The sequence below is a fragment of the Salvelinus fontinalis genome, chromosome 28 (genome assembly GCF_029448725.1).
Source record: "Salvelinus fontinalis isolate EN_2023a chromosome 28, ASM2944872v1, whole genome shotgun sequence".
Classification (NCBI taxonomy): domain Eukaryota; kingdom Metazoa; phylum Chordata; class Actinopteri; order Salmoniformes; family Salmonidae; genus Salvelinus; species Salvelinus fontinalis.
The window spans coordinates 2,708,169-2,728,596 of record NC_074692.1 but is presented as its reverse complement, the minus strand read 5'-3'; the positions used below and the strand labels follow the sequence as shown (position 1 = coordinate 2,728,596).

The 20,428-nt window shown below is 43.4% G+C and overlaps 1 protein-coding gene across 4 annotated transcripts in view; it reads right to left on the bottom strand.

Annotated features, from left to right (window-relative positions):
- Positions 1-698: 698 nt before the first annotated feature.
- Positions 699-20,428, bottom strand: part of LOC129825956 (serine-rich coiled-coil domain-containing protein 1-like) — a 102,678-nt gene continuing 82,948 nt past the window's right edge. For 2 of the 4 annotated variants that reach the window (XM_055886125.1, XM_055886124.1), the window contains exon 10: positions 699-5,221. In XM_055886125.1, coding sequence (XP_055742100.1) covers positions 4,649-5,221 — 573 coding nt within the window. In that variant the 3' untranslated portion in view covers positions 699-4,648. The remainder of the gene's footprint in view (positions 5,222-20,428) is intronic. The other 2 variants (XM_055886126.1, XM_055886127.1) reach the window with 2 other exon arrangements.

Below are 20,428 nucleotides of genomic sequence, written 5' to 3'. Positions count from 1 at the left end.
TTAGTTTTTTTAAACAAACTTAGCCCAAACAGCCAATGACATCCTCATCGTTGTGTCGTATGGGGCCCTGAAAAAACACAAACAAAAGCGCCATAAACGCCCAAATACATCCTTGTCGAAAGAGCAAATCTCAGTATAGCGATGCAGGTCCTTAGATATACACATGAAATTGTGTAATTCTACACACACAACATTGCTCAGTAGAAGTATTATTTGAATCTTTATTACTCATCTTTATCATGGGTGCCAACTATTTTTGACCTGACTGTATGTAAATGTTGATAAACTACCAGACAAACCTGGGTGGCATTCAGTGGTGAAACATTGTCAACGTTCAGATTGAAATGTGCTATGTAGAACAAGCATGCCTCTCTTACAGGAATCACTTTGGCTCTTCGTGGAATTCTTTTTAAGGAGTTCTGCGATATTCACTGTGTTAATCAACAGGATTGATTGGTTGAGGTGTTTTATGAAGGTGTTCTCATCCACTCCTCTGTCATAGCCAGTAGACATCTCCAGAGTTTCTTCAACTATAATGAAAACAGTAGCAGTCAACCATGTGGGACAAAGTTATCCAAGCATAATTAGTAATAACCCAACACCCAAATGAAACAAACTGAAGAAGGTTGGTTCAATACCACCAAAGACAACACCGCACACCTCTTATGTTTTATTAGGAGTAAATAATACAATGACAATTAGTCGGTAAAACATTTAATCAACAACGATTGTGGTCGAGATAAATTACAGTTCGATTTTATAACATTTAACAGTTTTTTTAATCTCAAAATTCTCTACATTGTGAACCCTGTATATATATATTTTTAAATAACCTTAAATCGACTTAAATTAATATTGTCAGGTTGTATCTATGTACAATATACAGTATATAACGTCACATCACCAGTGCATAATTACAGTCATGTTCTTCATAAAAATGGTGACATTAGTCTTTGTAATCCAATCTCACAAAACATCAAATAAAACTAACAAATAGGTGAGCTCAAAGTGAACGAAGTGTCCTCTACTGTACGGTCAGCTAAGAATCGTGAGTTAATGAGACTCTCGTTCTGTCCACTACAAGAGAATACGTCCTTGTTCTTCAGTTGTACACACGATTGTTCAAAACTCAAACACGCAACTTTATCCTTTTAACTATGCCCTTACAATACAAATTAATCTTTGTTCTAAGAACAGTATGTTGCTATATCCCAAAATTGCAGTAAAGAAGCTGAGAAGGTCCGTATCAAACATATAGTTGAATCGGGGGTCAAACGCTTGGGGGATAAAAGCTGGTGTGCTGGCTGTGTTTGGCAAGACGTCATCATGGGTAAGTGCAGCTGGCTTCTTCCACTAGCCCTCCTTGTAGTCATGTGATACAACAAGCCCCGCTAAAGACAGGATAGATAGCACACTGAATACACGCCCTCCTCCAGGCCGCTTTCTCTGGGTGTGAGGATTCAGGGCTTGTGTATGTAGGCTGAGAGAGGGAGAGCAGAGGACGAGAGTGAAGGAGAAAGAAACAGAGAGCGAGAAAAAGGAGGGAAATAAAGTGGAGCAGTAGACCTGAGGGAGTGAAGCTGGACCGCGGGGGGTAAAGCTGCGCTTCTTCAGGGTTTCCTTCACCTCTACGAGTCCTTGCTTCCACTCCAACTATAATGGCGCATTCTGTACCACTTTCTACTGCTTACCGTGACGACAGACAGGCTTTCTCCCGCAAGACTCTACTGACAACTGTATACTACTATACACTTAACCGTTACAGCTCACGACCGTTTTTGTAAACGCATCTCGAAAGACAAGTATCCTCATGGATCGTCAACATTGCTATCATGATGGTGTTCTACAAACATGAGTACTTACTTATTAAATGCTGTGCCTTGAACAATAACCATTGCCTTAAATTAGTGACAGTACAAGGATAGGGTTCTATTCTCATACAATACTCCGTTGTAATGTGTCTCGGGGTAAGATGCTGATCTAGGATCAGGAACCTCCTATCCAAGTCTTCATATTCATGATGATCTTAAAGACAAAACAAATCCTAGATCAGACCTATTCTGAGACACTTTTTGAATACAGGCCCTGATGCAACAACCAGTTTCTGATATCCACTTATAAAAAGTGTCAAATGTAGACAGACATGTCTGTTCTTATTAAAGACTGTAAAATCAATGTTTGACCCACACACTTTCACTGTACAAAATATGTGTTGTCTACAATGATAAAAAGCATGCAATTACTAAAAGGTTAAAGGCCCTGTGAAAGTCAAAAACGTGTTTGCCTGTATATATGCCTGTATATATTTCCACACTATGAGGCTGGAATAATACTGGGAAATAGTGAAAAAGATGATCATACCCTTTCAGTGGAAGAGCCGTTTGAAAACACTGCCTGCAATTTCTGCCTGTTTCATGTGGGATGGAGTTTTGATCTACCTGGTGCAATCTCCAGGTGGTAAATTAGTTAATAGACCAATAAAAAAAGTTACAAACATCTCTGCCAATAACAGCTAGTTTTCACCTCCCAACTCAGACGTGGCTTGAGAAATTGCTCTTTGCTAAAAAGCAATTTGTTTCATTTTGACCATTTTAATTGCATACAATCACAATAATGTACTTAATTGTTACCCAGAAATGATTTGATATTGAAATAAAAACAGCTGCATTGGACCTGTAATGAATGAAACTCCCTAAAATGGGCTTATCTGAATGTGTAAAAATCTGAGTTGGGATCTTTGACTCCAGGATTTGGTGATACAAGGATGCACTTACATTATATATACAAAAGTATGTGGACAACTCCTTCAAAATTTGTGGATTCGGCTATTTCAGCCAAACCCGTAGCTGAAAGGTGTATAAAATAGTGCACACAGCCATGCAATCTCCATAGACAAACTTTGGCAGTAGAATGGCCTCACTGAAGAGCTCAGTGACTTTCAATGCTCAGTGACTGTCACCGTAATAGGATGCAACCTTTCCAACAAGTCAGTGTGTCAAATTTCTTCCCTGCTAGAGCTGCCCCGGTCAACTGTAAGTGCTGTTATTGTGAAGGAGCAACAATGGCTCAGCTGCGAAGTGGTATGGCACACAAGCTCACAGAATGGGACCGGAGAGTGCTGAAGCGCGTAGTGTGTAAAAATCATCTGTACTCGGTTGCAACACTCACTACCAAGTTCCAAACGGCCTCTGGAAGTAACGTTCGTCTGGAACTTTGTGAAATGGGTTTCCATGGCCAAGCAGCCGCATACAAGCCTACAAAATCACCATGTGCAATGCCAAGCATCGGCAGGAGTGTTGGGGCAGGAGGTAGCCTAGTGGTTAGAGCGTTGGGCCAGTAACCGAAAGGTTGCTAGATCGAATCCCGAGCTGACAAGGTAAAACGCTTCACTCTTCACCATCTGTAAGTCTGATGGACAAATCTGTGTTTGGCGGATGCCAGGAGAACGCTACCTGTAAAGTTTGGTGGAAGAGGTATAATGTTCTGGGGCTGCTTTTCATGTTTTGGGCTAGGGTTAAAGCGAAGGGAAATCTTAATGCTAAAGAATATAATGACATTCTAGATGATTATGTGCTTCCAACTTTGTGGCAACAGTTTTGGGAAGGCCCTTTCCTGTTTCAGCCATTGCCCTCGTGCACAAAGCGAGGTCCATACAGAAATGGTATTACGAGATCGGTGTGGAAGAACCTGATTGGCCGGCAAAGAGCTTGACCTAAACCCCGTCGAACACCTTTGGGATAAATTGGAACAACGACTGCGAGCCAGGCCTATTCGCCCAAAATCAGTGCCTGACCTCACTAATGCTCTTGTGGCTGAATGGAAGCAAGTCGCCGCATCAATATTCCAACATCTAGCGGAAAGCTTTCCCAGAAAAGGGGGGGCTGTTATAGCAGCAAAGGGGGACCAACTCCATATTAATGCCCATGATTTTGGAATGAGATATTCGACGAGCAGGTGTCCACATACTTTTGGGCATGTAGTTTATGTTGGTCACATTGTCAGTGCAATGAGCATCATGGTTTGGTCATGTTCAGCTTTGCTAATGTAGCTACAACTCTCACATTAGTTAATTCCCTATGGCGCTAGAGTGTGTGGGTTCACGCATGTGTGGACATTAGCACCTCTAAGCAAACGCTCAACATTCAGTGCTAATCTAAAGTGATAGATGGACGAGTGCCTTGTTAATGCTAGCAGGCAGGCTGACTGACTGGTGTGTGTTCAAGTGAGCACATCTATCAGCCTTCTACAGTAATATAAAATGTCAAAATGGTCAAATGCACAGAACCAAAGAAACGCATATAGACATGTACCTACCGAGGTACTGTTTGGAGGTTTGGTTGGATGACAGTGTAACACAACATATTTGTTACTAAGAAGAGAAGAAAAGGTCCCAATGATGTGATATAGATAGTTTTAAAGTGTCTGCCATAGCAAAATGATAAGGAGGAGCTAGGGTTGAGAGAATGAGATGTACGAAATGTGTTAGATTTGAGGTGAACGGAAGATGCTTGGGAGTTGACACTGATTGTTGGATAAATTCCAGAGATTACCTTCACTTCCATGATTCAGACGGTGATGTGTCCATTCAATGATATGTTTAGGGTATATGGGAAAAGTGAAAGGTGCGTGTGTGTGTGTGGCGCGCGCCTCAGCCGTTATGCTGGACCAAGGCCTGCAGTTCAGCAGTGTGGAGCGAGTGCTGCAGGAAGACGTTCTTGCGGCTGTACATGTGCAGGGACAAGGGCCCTCTGGGGGGCTGGCCTAGGCGGCCCGTAAAGGAGGAAGAGGAGGTGGTGGTGGTGGAGGGAGGAGGAGGCTGGCGGGGGCTTGGCACGGGGGCTCTCTCGCTGTCTGAGGAGAGGCAGCTTCGGCAGGGGCTGTCTCGACTCTGGAGGCTGGAGCTGCTGCCCCCCACCCCCATCGCCCGGGGGATCTGACTGGTTGGGTATTCACTTTTCCTGAGAGCCCCTGCCTCTGATGATGAGGACAGAGCCTCTTCTGATCTCCTGGGGGCCGCTGAATGGTCCCTGCATCCCAAGGGCCCACTGGAGGAAAGGGGTGGGGCCGGGGTTTGGGTCGGGGCTGGGCAGTGGCGCACGTCACTGGTAGTTGAGCGCTCAGCCACCACACGGCTATATTGGTCCACGTTGAGAGACCGGGCCGCCCTTCTGTCTCTTGTGCTGGCACTGTTTTGGCTTGTTGCTCGGCTTGGATGGATGGTCTGCGAAATGAGAGAAAGAGCAAGAGAAAAAGGGAGAGAAAGAGAAAGACAAAAGTGAACAAAATACAAACACCAACGTAGCTGGTGAACTGCAGTGACATTTTGACAAGGCGTTGTTCCCGGAGCTTTGTCTAATTGTTTCTTAATCAACTGGAACCTTGCTCTGTAAAGAAGGAGAACAAGAAGCAGACTCAGTCTCTCCAGCACAGTGTGGGGAGGTGGCACACAACTCAAGCATGGCACCAAGGAGAAAAACACCTGTTCCTGGTCACACAACACAGCCTCTCTTATGCAACACGACCCTGTTACTTCACTACACAACACTACACTATAGCCACGCAACAAGGAAACGCATGCACGCGGTCGGCATTGACAAATCCAAACAGACACTCCAGAAAATGTTTGACTAACTAAACCCAATCTGAGTCGACGGGAGGGTAGATAGGAAATGAACCGAGTCGACAGCCAAAAAGTAAAGAAAATGACTTACAATGTTTGGTACAAATCTATGAGCAGGGCAATATAATTACAAGGAGCAAAGCTAATGCAATAACTTTCGAGGTGCAAATGGAAATTGAATCCAACGTGCTTGCACAATGTAATATCGCACAATGTAATACCAGGGAAACAGAACGGGCTTATCGGGACGGAGGAACGGAGCGTTAACGCTTCATGTTTTTTCCCATCATTAGTTATCATCATTATTATCATCTCATCTCCACATAAAATGGACACAAAAATAAGAGGCGAAAGAACAGTGTGTAATATTAAAGTGACCGTTTCTTTCTCCTGACATTCAAATTGCCAGCTACATCTACTTACAAAATAATCATTTGTACGATCATTCCTGCAGATAGTGAGATGTTTGAACTGATGTTGAAAATACAAATTCTGTTGAGCAAAAAGGGGTGTGTGTATGTGACCGTGTGTTTCTCCAGACATGTTGTTTGGATAGGGATGGTAGAGAGAGTGGAGGAGTGCAGGTGTAGCCAAAGAGTGGAGCAGGTTGACGTTTATTGTCATGAGTTTTGTCCTGGAGGCAGAACTGAGCGATTTCTTCTTCGATAGGCCAACGGCAAAGTCAAAATTGGTAATTTTGAACAAATTTTGAAAAACAAAAATTACTTTGTAATGTGTAACATTTTTATGTGTAACATTTTTAAAGGCACACGTAGCCTACATATCAATGCATACACACATACAATAGGGGAGGCGTTGTGCCGTGAGGTGTTGCTTTATCTATTTTTTTACATTTTTAAACCAGGTTTATTTATTTAAATTTGACCTCCTTTTCTCCCCAATTTTCATGGTATCCAATTGCTAGTAATTACTATCTTGTCTCATCGCTACAACTCCAGTACGGGCTCGGGAGAGACGAAGGTCGAAAGCCATGCGTCCTCCGAAACACAACCCAACCAAGCCAACCCGGAAGCCAGCCGCACCAATGTGTCGGAGGAAACACCGTGCACCTGGCTCCCTTGGTTAGCGCGCACTGCGCCCGGCCCGCCACAGGAGTCGCTGGTGCGCGATGAGACAAGGATATCTCTACCGGCCAAACCCTTCCTAACCCGGACGATGCTAGGCCAATTGTGCGTCGCCCCACGAACCTCCCGGTCGCGGCCAGCTGCGACAGAGCCTGGGCGCGAACCTAGAGTCTCTGGTGGCCTAGCTCCCACCCGGGAGGCCCCAGTTTGCTGTTTATTTGAGATGGATGAGATGGATGAGATGGATATGAGATGGAAGGAAGTTCCATGCAATAAGGGCTCTATATAATACTATACGCTTTCTTGAATTTGTTCTGGATTTGGGGACTGTAAAAAGACCCCTGGTGGCATGTCTGGTGGGGTAAGTGTGTGGATCAGAGCTGTGTGTAAGTTGACTATGCAAACAATTTGGTATTTTCAACACATTAATGTTTCTTATAAAAAGGAGAAGTGATGCAGTCTCTCCTAAACTCTTAGCCAAGAGAGACTGGCATGCATAGCATTTATATCAGCCCTCTGATTAACGTGCCGCTCTGTTCTGGGCCAGCTGCAGCTTAACCAGGTCTTTCTTTGCAGCACTGGACCACACGACTGGACAATAATCAACATAAGACAAAACTCGAGCCTGCAGAACTTGCTTTTTAGAGTGTGGTGTCAAAAAAGCAGAGCATCTCTTTATTACGGCCAGACCGCTCCTCTCTTTACAACCATTGAATCTATATGTTTACCTCCCAAATTGGTGACACTAGTTGTGGTATTGAGTAGAATGATGATTTTACAATTAAAATGACTGAAAATGTATGAATGAAATGTATTGTTGTTTAGGATATCGTCTATGCCTAGTGCGTTCAGAAATTATTCATACACCTCGACTTATTCCATCCACATTTTGCTGTGTTACAGCCTGATTTTAAAATGGATTAAATAGATTTTACACACAATAACCCATAATGGCAAGTAAAAACATGTTTTGGATTATTTTTTGAATTCTTCAAGCTCTGCCAAGTTGGTTGTTGAACATTGATAGACAGCCCTTTTCAAGTTCTGCCATAGTTTTTACTTAAATCTGCTTGAAAATCTAACTAGGCCACTCAGGAATATGCAATGTCGTCTTGGTAAGCAACTCCAGTGTATATTTGACCTTGTGTTTTAGGTTATTGTCCTGCTGAAAGGTGAATTTGTCTCCCAGGTCTTGAATCTATGCTTGAAATTCACTACTCGACTGAGGGACCCGGTGTCTCGTGTAAAGCAGACTGAACCGGGTTTTCCTCTAGAGTTTTGCCTGTGCTTATCTCTATTCCGTATCCTGAAAAACTCCCCAGTCCTTAACAATTACAAGCATACCCAAAACATGATGCAGCCACCATACCATAACCCCACCGCCACCGGGATTCATCTGTGAAGAGCACACTTCTGCAGCGTGACAGTGGCCATCGAAGGTGAGCATTTGCCCACTGAAGTCTGTTACAATGCCAAACTGCAGTCAGGTCAAGACTCTGGTGAGGATGACGAGCACGCAGATGAGCTTCCCTGAGACAGTTTCTGACAGTTTGTGCAGAAACTCTTAGTTTGTGCAAACCCACAGTTTCATCAGCTTTCTGGGTGGCTGGTCTCATATGATCCCGCAGGTGAAAAAGCCGGATGTGGAGGACTTGGGCTGGCGTGGTTACACGTGGTCTGCGGTTGTGAGGCCAGTTCGACGTACTGCCAAATTCTCTAAGCTCCGGTGGACATCCCTGCAGTCAGCATGTCAATTGCACGCTTCCTCAAAACTTGAGACATCTCTGACATTGTGTTGTGAGACAAAATTGCACATTTTAGAGTGGCATATTATTGTCCCCGGCACAAGGTGCACCTGTGTAATGATCATGCAGTTTAATCAGCTTCTTGATATGCCACACCTGTCAGGTGGATGGATTATCTGGGCAAAGGAGAAATGCTCATTAACAGGTATGTAAACAAATGTGTGTACAACATGTTTGATAAATACGTTTTTTGAGCATATCGAACATTTCTAGGATCTTTTAATTCAGCTCATGAAACCAACACTTTACATGATGCGTTCATATTTTTGATCAGTGTATTTGAAAACATTATTGTTGACAATTAAATTACTGAAGGAAATTTCAACAAGTGTTTGCAACTCTTTGTATATTGCAATGTCATTTATTTATAAAATACATGTTTAGCAACTGACCTACAGATTTATTTTATAAGAATCCTGCAAGAGTCTTCTGCTAACTTCCACCAGCTTCCTTTTATTAGGCATGAAGAATGAAGCAGGTGTGAAACATTGGCTTTGCTACACAGTAATCAGCAGTTGATTACCCCATTGTCGACACTCTAATCAAATCAGTAGGCCTATATAAATATTTGTAATAATACCATATAAGTATCATTAGCGTTTAGAACCTTCAATCTGTTTTATTATGTATTAATAATTATTTAAAATGATAATTAGGAATTATTAGATTGAGAAAAGTAAGTCATTGCCCTTTAAAAACATCATTGCCCCTTTAAGACCTCAGCTGCGCCCAAACCATGCTTGAAATAAACACGGTAGCACTGGAAAGCTGGGATCCCCCTCTTAACAAATGCCATCAAAACTGCCGTCAAAAGTGTTTTCCCCACGATTGCATTAAGAATTGTTGTGCATTGACTACTTGTCAGAATGACCGTTTCTCCCCTATTGGCACTCGTAACTTGAACGTGCCTCGCGTGGAATATTTCTCTTGCCTAGAATGCACAACAGGCCGGCTAGGTAAATACGTAAACTATTCTACTATGGGGTTGGCAGAGGAAGAGGAAATGTGGACAGTCCTAGCATATTCAACATGCGCCTCTGCAAAAATATTTGTTAATGTTCCATATTCTTTAAATTAAAACAAGTGTAGGCAATTTATGAAGTGGAAAACACTGATGCTACAGACCAGCTGGGCACAGCAGTCATTCATGTGTTCCCTAAAACCAGATATCTTAAGGCTAGTGCATTGGGACACTCCACATGGGACACTCTGCGACAAAGAGCAGAAAAGACAGTGAAAAGCACAAAAAAGACGAGTCCCTTATGACTCTCTCACTCGAAAAATCCTGCAAAATGGATGGACATGAACAGCCCCTTCTCCACCCACAACTAAAAGCAGTTTCCCAGATCAACACATAATGAACTAGCAAAACAAACTGAAAACATTGTATTAAGGACTGTGGAGATGTCTGGCTTTTGTCGCGCCTGTCTCTTGGTATTGTAAAACAAATGAAGAGAAGGCTCACGGTGCAGAGGCTTGAGCCAGCTGTGGTACAATCAGTGTCCTTGATCTCTGTAGTGATTACGCAACTAAGCGTTCCCAGACACAAGTGTAGACAGAGTAGAATAAGGTGTGACAGCCAGGGGAGAAACAGACGATCATTGGTCCTGACAGAGGCGGCTTGCAGCCTGCCCTATGTCACCTCACTGTCCGTCACTGGCCCACCATGTCTTCAGCAATGTTTACAGTGTCACTTCTACAGGAGACTACATGGTAGCAGTAGAGTTTTACAGTACCCAAAACCAAGACAATTTTTTTTTTTGCAGGTTGATGTACAACGATGCTTGTCTATCGCAGGGCCTTAACCCTAGTCCATCTCCTTAATGCTGCGTGCCAAAAAGAGAGGCTTCGGGTCCCATTTAAAGAGTTTATGGTATGACTTTGCCAGCGATCAAACCCCAACCTCCAATCTCAGGGTGGACACTAAAGGATGGAGGAGACCTACTGCGTGAATACAGTACCGTAATGTGGAGTTGACTGAATTGAGCCCTAGGACTGTAAGGAGAGCAACGTTTCCAAGAGGTAGCTAGAAGAGGAAGGCTCCTCCAGTTTGTGACATCACGTGTTTAGAGATGAGGCAGAAAGAGAGAGAGGTCTGGAAGTTGGAGCAGTAGGAGTGCATGGAGCCGGGAGCACAATGATGAGGACTGATGGAGCGCAAAGATGATGGGAGGCAAAGCTCCATGTACATCAAAGCTACCCGGCACCTACTGCAGCACCCCTCACGCAGCTGTCAGCTCTGCAGCCGACAAGATACTTTACTGGGCCCATCTTGTTCTCCCCGACAGCACAGGACCTGGATAAACAATAAGGAAAAATATCAAGAGGAAAAAAAGGAGGCGAGGAGAAGAAAAGCCACTCATAAATGGAATTTCCATCAAATAGTATGGCAGATGTCTTTGTAGTCTGATAACAATGTTGCAGCTGCCAGCGTGTCACATCCAGAAAGCAGCTGCGATGCTTGACTGCTCTTTACTCCTGTTCAAAAACAGACAGCGAGAGGGGAGAGGGAGTGCAGCTAGCTAGCTACCCACTCATGTGTCAAAAAAGACTGACTGGATGTACACTACACTGTGTTGACAAGAGTTCCAACAGAATATATTGTAATACACACACACACACACACACACACACACACACACTAGACCTGTAACAGTGAGACATAGCCTATACGTTTTAGATAGAAGACAGACAAAAGGTTGGTAAGTTTGCTATACCATTTTGAGAAATAAATAGAATGGACACTGATGATAATAACATACAAAGTTGTAAAAGGCCACAGGGTGGTGGTTTGTGAGAACAGTAGCTCTGGTCCAGGGCCTTAGCGTGTTTTCTTTACTAACCTCTACTTAGAGTAACATGCTAACGCCCTGGTCAAGAGCTATGAGAACAGTAGTCTCTTTAGACTTGTTGAGCAAACTGTCATTCTCCTATTGTGTCATGCAGTGCTTCGCTTAGGGCTGCACCCAGATCAGTGCATTGACCTACTACTCAACCCATTGGCTGGTTGTTTTTCTGGCAAGTGTGAAACTGCACAAAACTGCACAATGACAAACTCCTCAGTCAACGATCACACCAACCAGACTGCTTCCCCTTCCCCAATCCTAACCGTAACCATTAGTGAGGAATATGACAAACTCCTCAGTCAACGACCACACCAACCAGACTGCTTCCCCTTCCCCAATCCTAACCGTAACCATTAGTGAGGAATACGACAAACTCCTCAGTCAACGATCACACCAACCAGACTGCTTCCCCTTCCCCAATCCTAACCGTAACCATTAGTGAGGAATATGACAAACTCCTCAGTCAACGACCACACCAACCGGACTGCTTCCCCTTCCCCAATCCTAACCGTAACCATTAGTGAGGAATATGACAAACTCCTCAGTCAACGATCACACCAACCAGACTGCTTCCCCTTCCCCAATCCTAACCGTAACCATTAGTGAGGAATATGACAAACTCCTCAGTCAACGACCACACCAACCAGACTGCTTCCCTTCCCCAATCCTAACCATTAGTGAGGAATATGACAAACTCCTCAGTCAACGATCACACCAACCAGACTGCTTCCCCTTCCCCAATCCTAACCGTAACCATTAGTGAGGAATATGACAAACTCCTCAGTCAACGACCACACCAACCAGACTGCTTCCCCTTCCCCAATCCTAACCGTAACCATTAGTGAGGAATACGACAAACTCCTCAGTCAACGACCACACCAACCAGACTGCTTCCCCTTCCCCAATCCTAACCGTAACCATTAGTGAGGAATATGACAAACTCCTCAGTCAACGACCACACCAACCAGACTGCTTCCCCTTCCCCAATCCTAACCGTAACCATTAGTGAGGAATACGACAAACTCCTCAGTCAACGACCACACCAACCAGACTGCTTCCCCTTCCCCAATCCTAACCGTAACCATTAGTGAGGAATATGACAAACTCCTCAGTCAACGATCACACCAACCAGACTGCTTCACCTTCCCCAATCCTAACCGTAACCATTAGTGAGGAATATGACAAACTCCTCAGACAACGATCACACCAACCAGACTGCTTCCCTTCCCCAATCCTAACCATAACCATTAGTGAGGAATACGACAAACTTTGGGCTCCCGAGGTGTCACTATAGTACCTGGTTCGAATCCAGGCTGTATCACATCCGGCAGGGATTGAGAGTCCTATAGGCCGGCACACAATTGGCACTGCGTCGTCCAGGTTTGCCGGAGTAGGCCCTCATTGTAAATAAGAATTTGTTCTTTTAACTGACTCGTCTAGTTAAATAAAAGGTTAAATAGAAATAAAATAAAAAAAGATCCAAGATCAGGGTCTAAGAGGCAACTTCACCCTACACCCTGATATTGGCAGGAAGGGTTGTTCATGTCCACAATGGACCCAAGCATCAAGCTCCACAAAATGGAACAGTTAACACTAGAAGTGCAGGTGTTGTGGAGTATGTCGGATAAAACACTGCTAAGCTCACCACACCTGCGGAACCTTTGAGGACAGACATGCAAATGAAGATCTTGTACCTGTGGTACATGGTCAAAAAGTAGCAGGGTGAAAAACAACCATCTCCAGAACCTAATTCTGGACTGGAATGAATTGCAAAAATCGCTGAAGCTGGAGACTTGTATTTCCCTCACTAACTTTAAACATCAGCTATCTGAGCTGCTAACCGATCGCTGCAGCTGTACATAGCCCATCTGTAAATAGCCCACCCAATCTACCTACCTCATCCCCATACTGTTTTTATTTACTTCTCTGCTCTTTTGCACACCAGTATTTCTACTTGCACATCACCATCTGCTCATCTATCACTCCAGTGTTCATTTGCTAAATTGTAATTACTTCGCTACTATGGCCTATTTATTGCCTTACCTCCTCATGCCATTTGCACACACTGTATATAGACTTTATTTTTTTTCTATTGTGTTATTGACTGTACGCTTGTTTATTCCATGTTGTTGTTTGTGTCGCACTGCTTTGCTTTATCTTGGCCAGGTTGCAGTTGTAAATGAGAACTTGTTCTCAACTAGCTTACCTGGTTAAATAAAAGTGGAATAAAAAAGAAATATATTCAGATATAGCCCTTAAACCAGAAGCTTTCCAAATGAGTGTTAAGAAAAATGAGTTCGCAACTCTAATTATGTTTTAATAAAGTATTTTTTATTCTGAATAATTTCATATTTTGTAAAAAAAAGAAAAAAAAAGAAGCCCAAGTTAGACTTTATTAGCCTACATTTTACAACATATCGCTATACATTCTCTCTGGATGTCACATTTTTATATTGCAAGATTCATCAGACAGAGAGAAAGCTGGTTAAGTTCTGGTCTATCTTTGTAGATGGATAGGGTAAAACTTGCACCATGTTTTGGTAATTATGTATGTTTGATGAGAGTTCACCATGTGCTCAAGGAGAGAGAGAGAAGGAGGAGAGGAGAGTGGTCAAGTCCTTCATGGGCCTCTGGAGTGGAGCTGTCACATGCCACTTCTGGGAACGGTGGTTGGAGTGAGGGCTGCTGCCCCGACGGACAGATGCCTGCATGTCTCATGTCTCCCTCACCTTGGGGGCCTTGACAGCTAGGGCCAGCACTGCCAGTCTTGTGTTAGTCCCATTGACGGCTAGAGGGGAGAGGGATGAGGGAGGAGACTGAGGCCCTCGTTAATTACTCCCATTGTATCCTCTGACAGCCTGCACAGGGGCTGAGGGAGAGGCAGCCTGTTCCAAAGTCCCATCTCAGTCTCTCAGGGTACGCACGCACACACACAGCTTTAATGGCCATCTCTGTCAGCCATTTTCCGAGGGCATTCTGGTGACTGATACTGAGAGGACAACATGGCAGAAACAGATACATTGTCATCATAGCACTGACAGACAACACCGATGATGTTTGGACATGGAGTGCTGCGTGACACAAGGGGTGGAATATACCCTCGGGTTTGCCAGATACTACCACACCGAAGGCCAACCGATGGACCTGGGTACTAAGCCTTTTTGTGCCATTATGTTTGGTGTGACGAGAAGTAGCAAGGATCGGTATTAAGGTTCAAACAGATCTGGGACCAGGCTTACGTCATATTATTGGACGGATAAAAAAAAGACCCGTTTCTGAGAACATTCCAGTAAAACAATTCAAACTGGGTCATTCTCATGGTTGACCGGCCTCTTTAAGGGCACGGAAGCAAGATCTCACACAACAAGCGCTGTTCTGAGACAGAAGCTCAGGTCACTTTGCTTCGAGTCTGGCACACACATACAACCGAAACAAGAGTGTGTGCGTGTGTGTGGGTGGCCCGCCTCGCTCAGAGGACCACATGAAGAAAGAACCCAGCCAATTTATGCTTATCAGATTTCATGTTAGCACTGAATATTCATCTGCCATATTTGTCGACAGAATATTCGTACTGTGTGCCTCAAGGATATCCGGAATGTGCAGATTCCAAAGAATACCCTCATCAATATGCATGTTTCTCTGCTTTCATTAATGTTGGAGTAAATTGTTTTAGATCAAACTCAGAGGTTCTGTCTCTGCATCCATAAACCGAAATATGAAACCAGACGTGCATGTGGTAACATGGAAAACGCCAATCTGCTGTAGCTCTCCCCGGTCTAACTGGAGAAGCATGAACAGCAGGCCGAAGGAGAGGAGTGTAGCGAGAGAGCATAGGCCCGGGGATTCTGCACTGGCAGAGGAGAGGATCCAGGCAGAGAGAGTTGTTCTCACGCAGCACCTACCCTACTTTGCTTTGACTAATGAACCTGAGGTGTCCTGAATCTGTCCAGTGGCAGGGGCATGAGTTGGCCCACCCCACACAGAGGGCGTGTGTGTGTGAGAGAGTGTACGCATTACATACATGCGTTTGTGTGTGAGTGAGTGATTGTATGCATTACACGTGCGAGGGATGCATATCCCTTGGTGCTGTGCTGAACGACAGCCCCTGCCAGTGGGCGCTCTCTCTCTGGTCCAGGTACCACATGGCGAGACCATTCATGAATTAACACTTCATCATCCTCTGACCAATGATGAGAGAAATGTGTCCTTGCCTCAGGCTACGGATGGAAAAAGCAAAAAATAGCATTGGTGTACATTAGCCATCTTGGGATTTGAGACTTTGCATAGGGGGAGAAAAGACATAGTATTACATAACAACCATACTGAGGCATTGTGGTCTGGTTGAAGGTGAGAACAATGTAGGCTACATGACCCTGCAAAGAGACGTTTCTGGTACCATTACAAATGTAATTTCTCTCTGGTCGAGATCGTGGTCTAACTAATGTAACATCACGTTCCTGAATTATAGCCCTGCTAATTGTGGCATATCTGTATCGATGATGTTGTTATTATCGCTATGGTGTCTTGGAAGTTAGTTCTAAATGACTTCTCAGTCAAGGTAATGCTTTGTGTGTTTTTGATGCTAACATGAGCGTTAGCCTAATCTTGTACATATTTACACAAATTCTCACTTACGATCCTATTTAACTTAAGCTCCCCTCCTACAGCATGTAGACTAATACCCCATGGCATGAAACACTCCTTTTAAATGCGGCTTAAAGAGTATATTTTTTTTAACCTTTATTTAACTAGGCAAGTCAGTTAAGAACAAATTCTTATTTTCAATGACTGCCTAGAAACACTGCCTTGTTCAGGGGCAGAACGACAGATTTTGAACCTTGTCAGCTTGAGGATTTGAACTTGCAACCTTTCGGTTACTAGCCCAACGCTCTAACCACTAGGCTACCCTGCCGCCCCATGAGAAGAAATGAGAATAACTATACTATACACATACATATGAATGTGAAGTCATTTAGATGGCTTACAATAAGAGTCATGCTTCTCCCTTGTGTTCCATCCCAGAAAATATGTATTTATAGATAATTTATGTTTTAATGAGTAGTGCACTATAAAGGGAATAGGGTGCCATTTAGGATACAGATTTACAGTGTGGGTTAAACAGTCTGATTAAACAGCCTGATTAAGTATCCAGAGCCTTCTGAATTATGGGAGACCCCAATTCCAAGTCCGATAAAAGAGAACACAAGACAATCTTCCAACATTTTGAATCTGGAGCAATAACGGGGATATTTGTCTTGTTATATAATCTTCTGCGTTGTAATTCTTCGTGTGTAGTACATCTAGTCCACACATAATCTATTCTATTCTCGCTGCCCCCATTCTAGGAGGTATTCCTGCGCACGCACACATATAGAGAGTAGAAGTAAATGAGGCTTATGTTAGATTTCTCATCTCTCTAAACGCTTCACTCTGCCTTCTGTCCTTGTTTCTCTCAGCACTCCTGATGTGATACTCCCCTGGCGTTTGCTGATCCGGGGTTTGCTTCAAACTCTTAATTGTTGAGATCACGGTCTAGCAAATGTAACGTTACGTTCCTGAATTATAGCCGTGTTAGTTGCTGCATATACAGGGCATTCGGAAAGTATTCAGACCCCTTGACTTACTCCATAAAATGTTTGTTACATTTTAGAATAAGGCTGTAACGTATTACATTTTTATTTTATTTTTATTCATCAATCAACACACACACACACACACACACACACACAATACCCCATAATGACAAAGCAAAAACAGGTTTTTAAAAATGTTTGCAAATGTCCAAAAAAAAGCACTATGACATTTACATAAGTATTCAGACCCTTTCCTCAGTACTTTGTTGAAACAACTTTGGCAGTGATTACAGCCTTGAGTCTTCTTGGGTATGACTCTACAAGCTTGGCACGCCTGTATTTTGGGAGTTTCTCCCATTCTTCTCTGCAGATCCTCTCAAGCTCTGTCAGGTTGGATTGGGAGTGTTGCTGCACAGCTATTTTCATTCAGGTCTCTCCAGAGATGTTCAATCGGGTTCTAGTCCGGGCTCTGGCTGGGCCACTCCTGCGTTGTCTTGTCTGTGTGCTTAGGGTCGCTGTCCTGTTAGAAGGTGAACCTTCGCCCTAGCCTGGGGGTCCTGAGTGCTCTGGAGCAGGTTTTCATCAAGGATCTCTCTGTACTTTGCTTTGTTCATCCTTCCCTCGATCCTGACTAGTCTCCCAGTCCTTGTTGCTGAAAAACATCCCCACAGTATGATACTGCTACCACCATGCTTCACCGTTGGGATGGTGCCAGGTTTCTTCAAGACATGACGCTTGGCATTCAGGCCAAAGAGTACAACAAGGTTTCATCAGATCAGAGAATCTTGTTTCTCATGGTCAGAGTCTTTAGGTGTTTTTTGTCAAACTCCAAGCAGGCTGTCATGTGCCTTTTACTGAGGCGTGGCTTTCGTATGGCCACTCTACCATAAAGGCCTGATTGGTGGAGTCCTGCAGAGATGGTTGTCCTTCTGGAAAGTTCTCCCATCTCCACAGAGGAACTCTGGAGCTCTGTCAGAGTGACCATCGGATTCTTGGTCCCTTCCCTGACCAAGGCCCTTCTCCCCGCTCAGTTTGGCCGGGCGGCCAGCTCTAGGAAGACTCTTGATGGTTCTAAACAGCTTCCATTTAAGAATGACGGAGGCCACTATGTTCTTGGGGACCTTCAATGCTGCAGACATTTTTTTGGTACCCTTCCCCAGATCTGTGCCTCGACACAATCCTGTCTCTACAGATAATTGCTTCGACCTCATGGCTTGGTTTTTCCTCTGGCATGCACGGTCAACTGTGGGACATTATATAGACAAGTGTGTGCCTTTCCAAATCATGTCCAATCAATTGAATCTACCACAGGTGGACTCCAATCAAGGTGTAGAAACATCTAGAAGATGGGCAATGGAAACAGGACACACCTGAGCTCAATTTTTCGAGTCTCATAACCAAGGGTCTGAATACTTATGTAAATAAGGTTCTGTTATTAAATTTAAATAATTTTGCTTTGACATTATGCGGTATTGTGTGTCAAGTGATGAAGATTTTTTTTAAATGTAATATATTTTAGAATAAGGCTATAACGTAACAATATGTGGAAAAAGGCAAGGGATCTGGATACTTTCTGAATGCACTGTATGCTGATCTTATTTACGCTAATGGTGTATTGGAGGTTAGTTTCAATGAAGGTAATACTTTGAGTTTTGGATTGTTTTAAGTACTGTGTAACACCGTGCCTGTACAGGTTTGGCTTTGAAGTAAGTGTTCGATCGCTCCCTTTCTTTTTCTGTTTGCAATGTCTGGCTAGTAATTATCATGTATGAGGATGACCTGTTATACATGTAAGGAATTATATTAGCATAAGACAAACGTACAAAGAGTCTGTTACTAGAGTATAGAGAGACATGGAATTCATGCGCTCTGTGAGCCAAGTCATCTAAATCAGAGCAGAGGCATACAGTGACAGATTCATCTAATATTCCTCAGAGACAATGTTCTCTTGGTACAGACAGACAGTCAAAGCTGTATATGTTCTGACAAGTTCAGGGAGTTGCAAAATATAACCTTGCCCCTCTCCTCAGTCCAATGGGAGGCAGCGGGCAGGCGGCGCAGACTAACATTTGGGCAGGACATGATAGATTCCCTGCAACTTTTATTACCTCTCTCCACTTTCTTAAGAGAGGCTGTCTGGGGAGTCTGTCCAGCTTTTCACCCAATCATTTTATGATGTGCTTTTAAAGCTCTGCCACCATGGCGCCTTTCTCCATTTTCTGCTCTGTCACCGCTCTTGTTAGTCTCTCCATCTCCTTGAACCACCATAGTTGACTGGCCCACATACAGTAAGATAGGCAGGGGGCTGGCTGGCTAGAACAGACCAAAATAGCAGGCCACTAAAGACGCACGTCAATCCTTGCACACGTATGTAAACACACACACATACGCAGAGACACACGGTTTCTGTGGTAAAGGGTCGTCAAAGACCAAAAATTCCTGCATTCTCTGCATGTAAAAAAGACCTTGCTGCCTACAGCGAAGGACCTTTGAGGCTGTTGCATTCCTTAGGCCTTGGACAGGCAAAGTATTTACAAAAATATTTGTAAACCACTTAGCTACTTATTTTTCCCTAAAACTGACACTTTTAACCAAGGCCACTCGCACTGGCCGCAATCTCATTTAAAATCATTTTCTACAGCTTGGTACTATCTAGAGACAATAAGGTTAATAAGTGCATTGTAGAATTTAACAAGAGGCCTCCAAGTCGCTATCTGAGAGACATTGGCAACTGTTTCTCCCAGTCTCTCTCTTCCCTGTGCTCACACGGGTTCCTCCACTGGTGCTGTCACCCCTTGTTCCACTCACACTGTACCGTCTGCTGTCCAGAGATTTAGAAGAGCTAATTCATTTCAGAATCTATTCCCATAAATGACAATCCTAATTCTACCTTTTGAAGAACATGCTGATTGCGTTAGCTATCAATTAAGATGTTAAAAACCCATTGTATTCTGGGTCGGCGATGTATCATTGTAAAAACTGCTGAAAAACTTTGTAGTGCATCTTTCATTGATAAATAGACAAGTTCAATTGAAAGATTAGCGCAAAACCATAGCTGAAAATGTATTTAATATCTTTAATGATGTAAAACTATTAAAGGGACTTTTTCTATTAAAGGGAGTGTTTATTATTAAAGGTAGTGTTAATTTGAACTTGTAGTAATAAACATTTGAATATAATGTGGCAAAAGCACATACAGTTGAAGTCGGAAGTTTACATACACTTAGGTTGTTAATTTCTTGTTAACAAACTATAGTTTTGGCAAGTCGGTTAGGACATCTACTGTGTGCATGACACAAGTCATTTTTCCAACAATTGTTTACAGACAGATTATTTAACTTATAATTCACTTTATCACAATTCCAGTGGGTCAGAAGTGTATATACACTCAGTTGACTGTGCCTTTAACTTTTCTAGGATATGGGGCAGCATTTTCACGTTTGGATGAAAAGCATACCCAAATTCAACTGCCAGCTACTCATCCCCAGAAGACAAGATA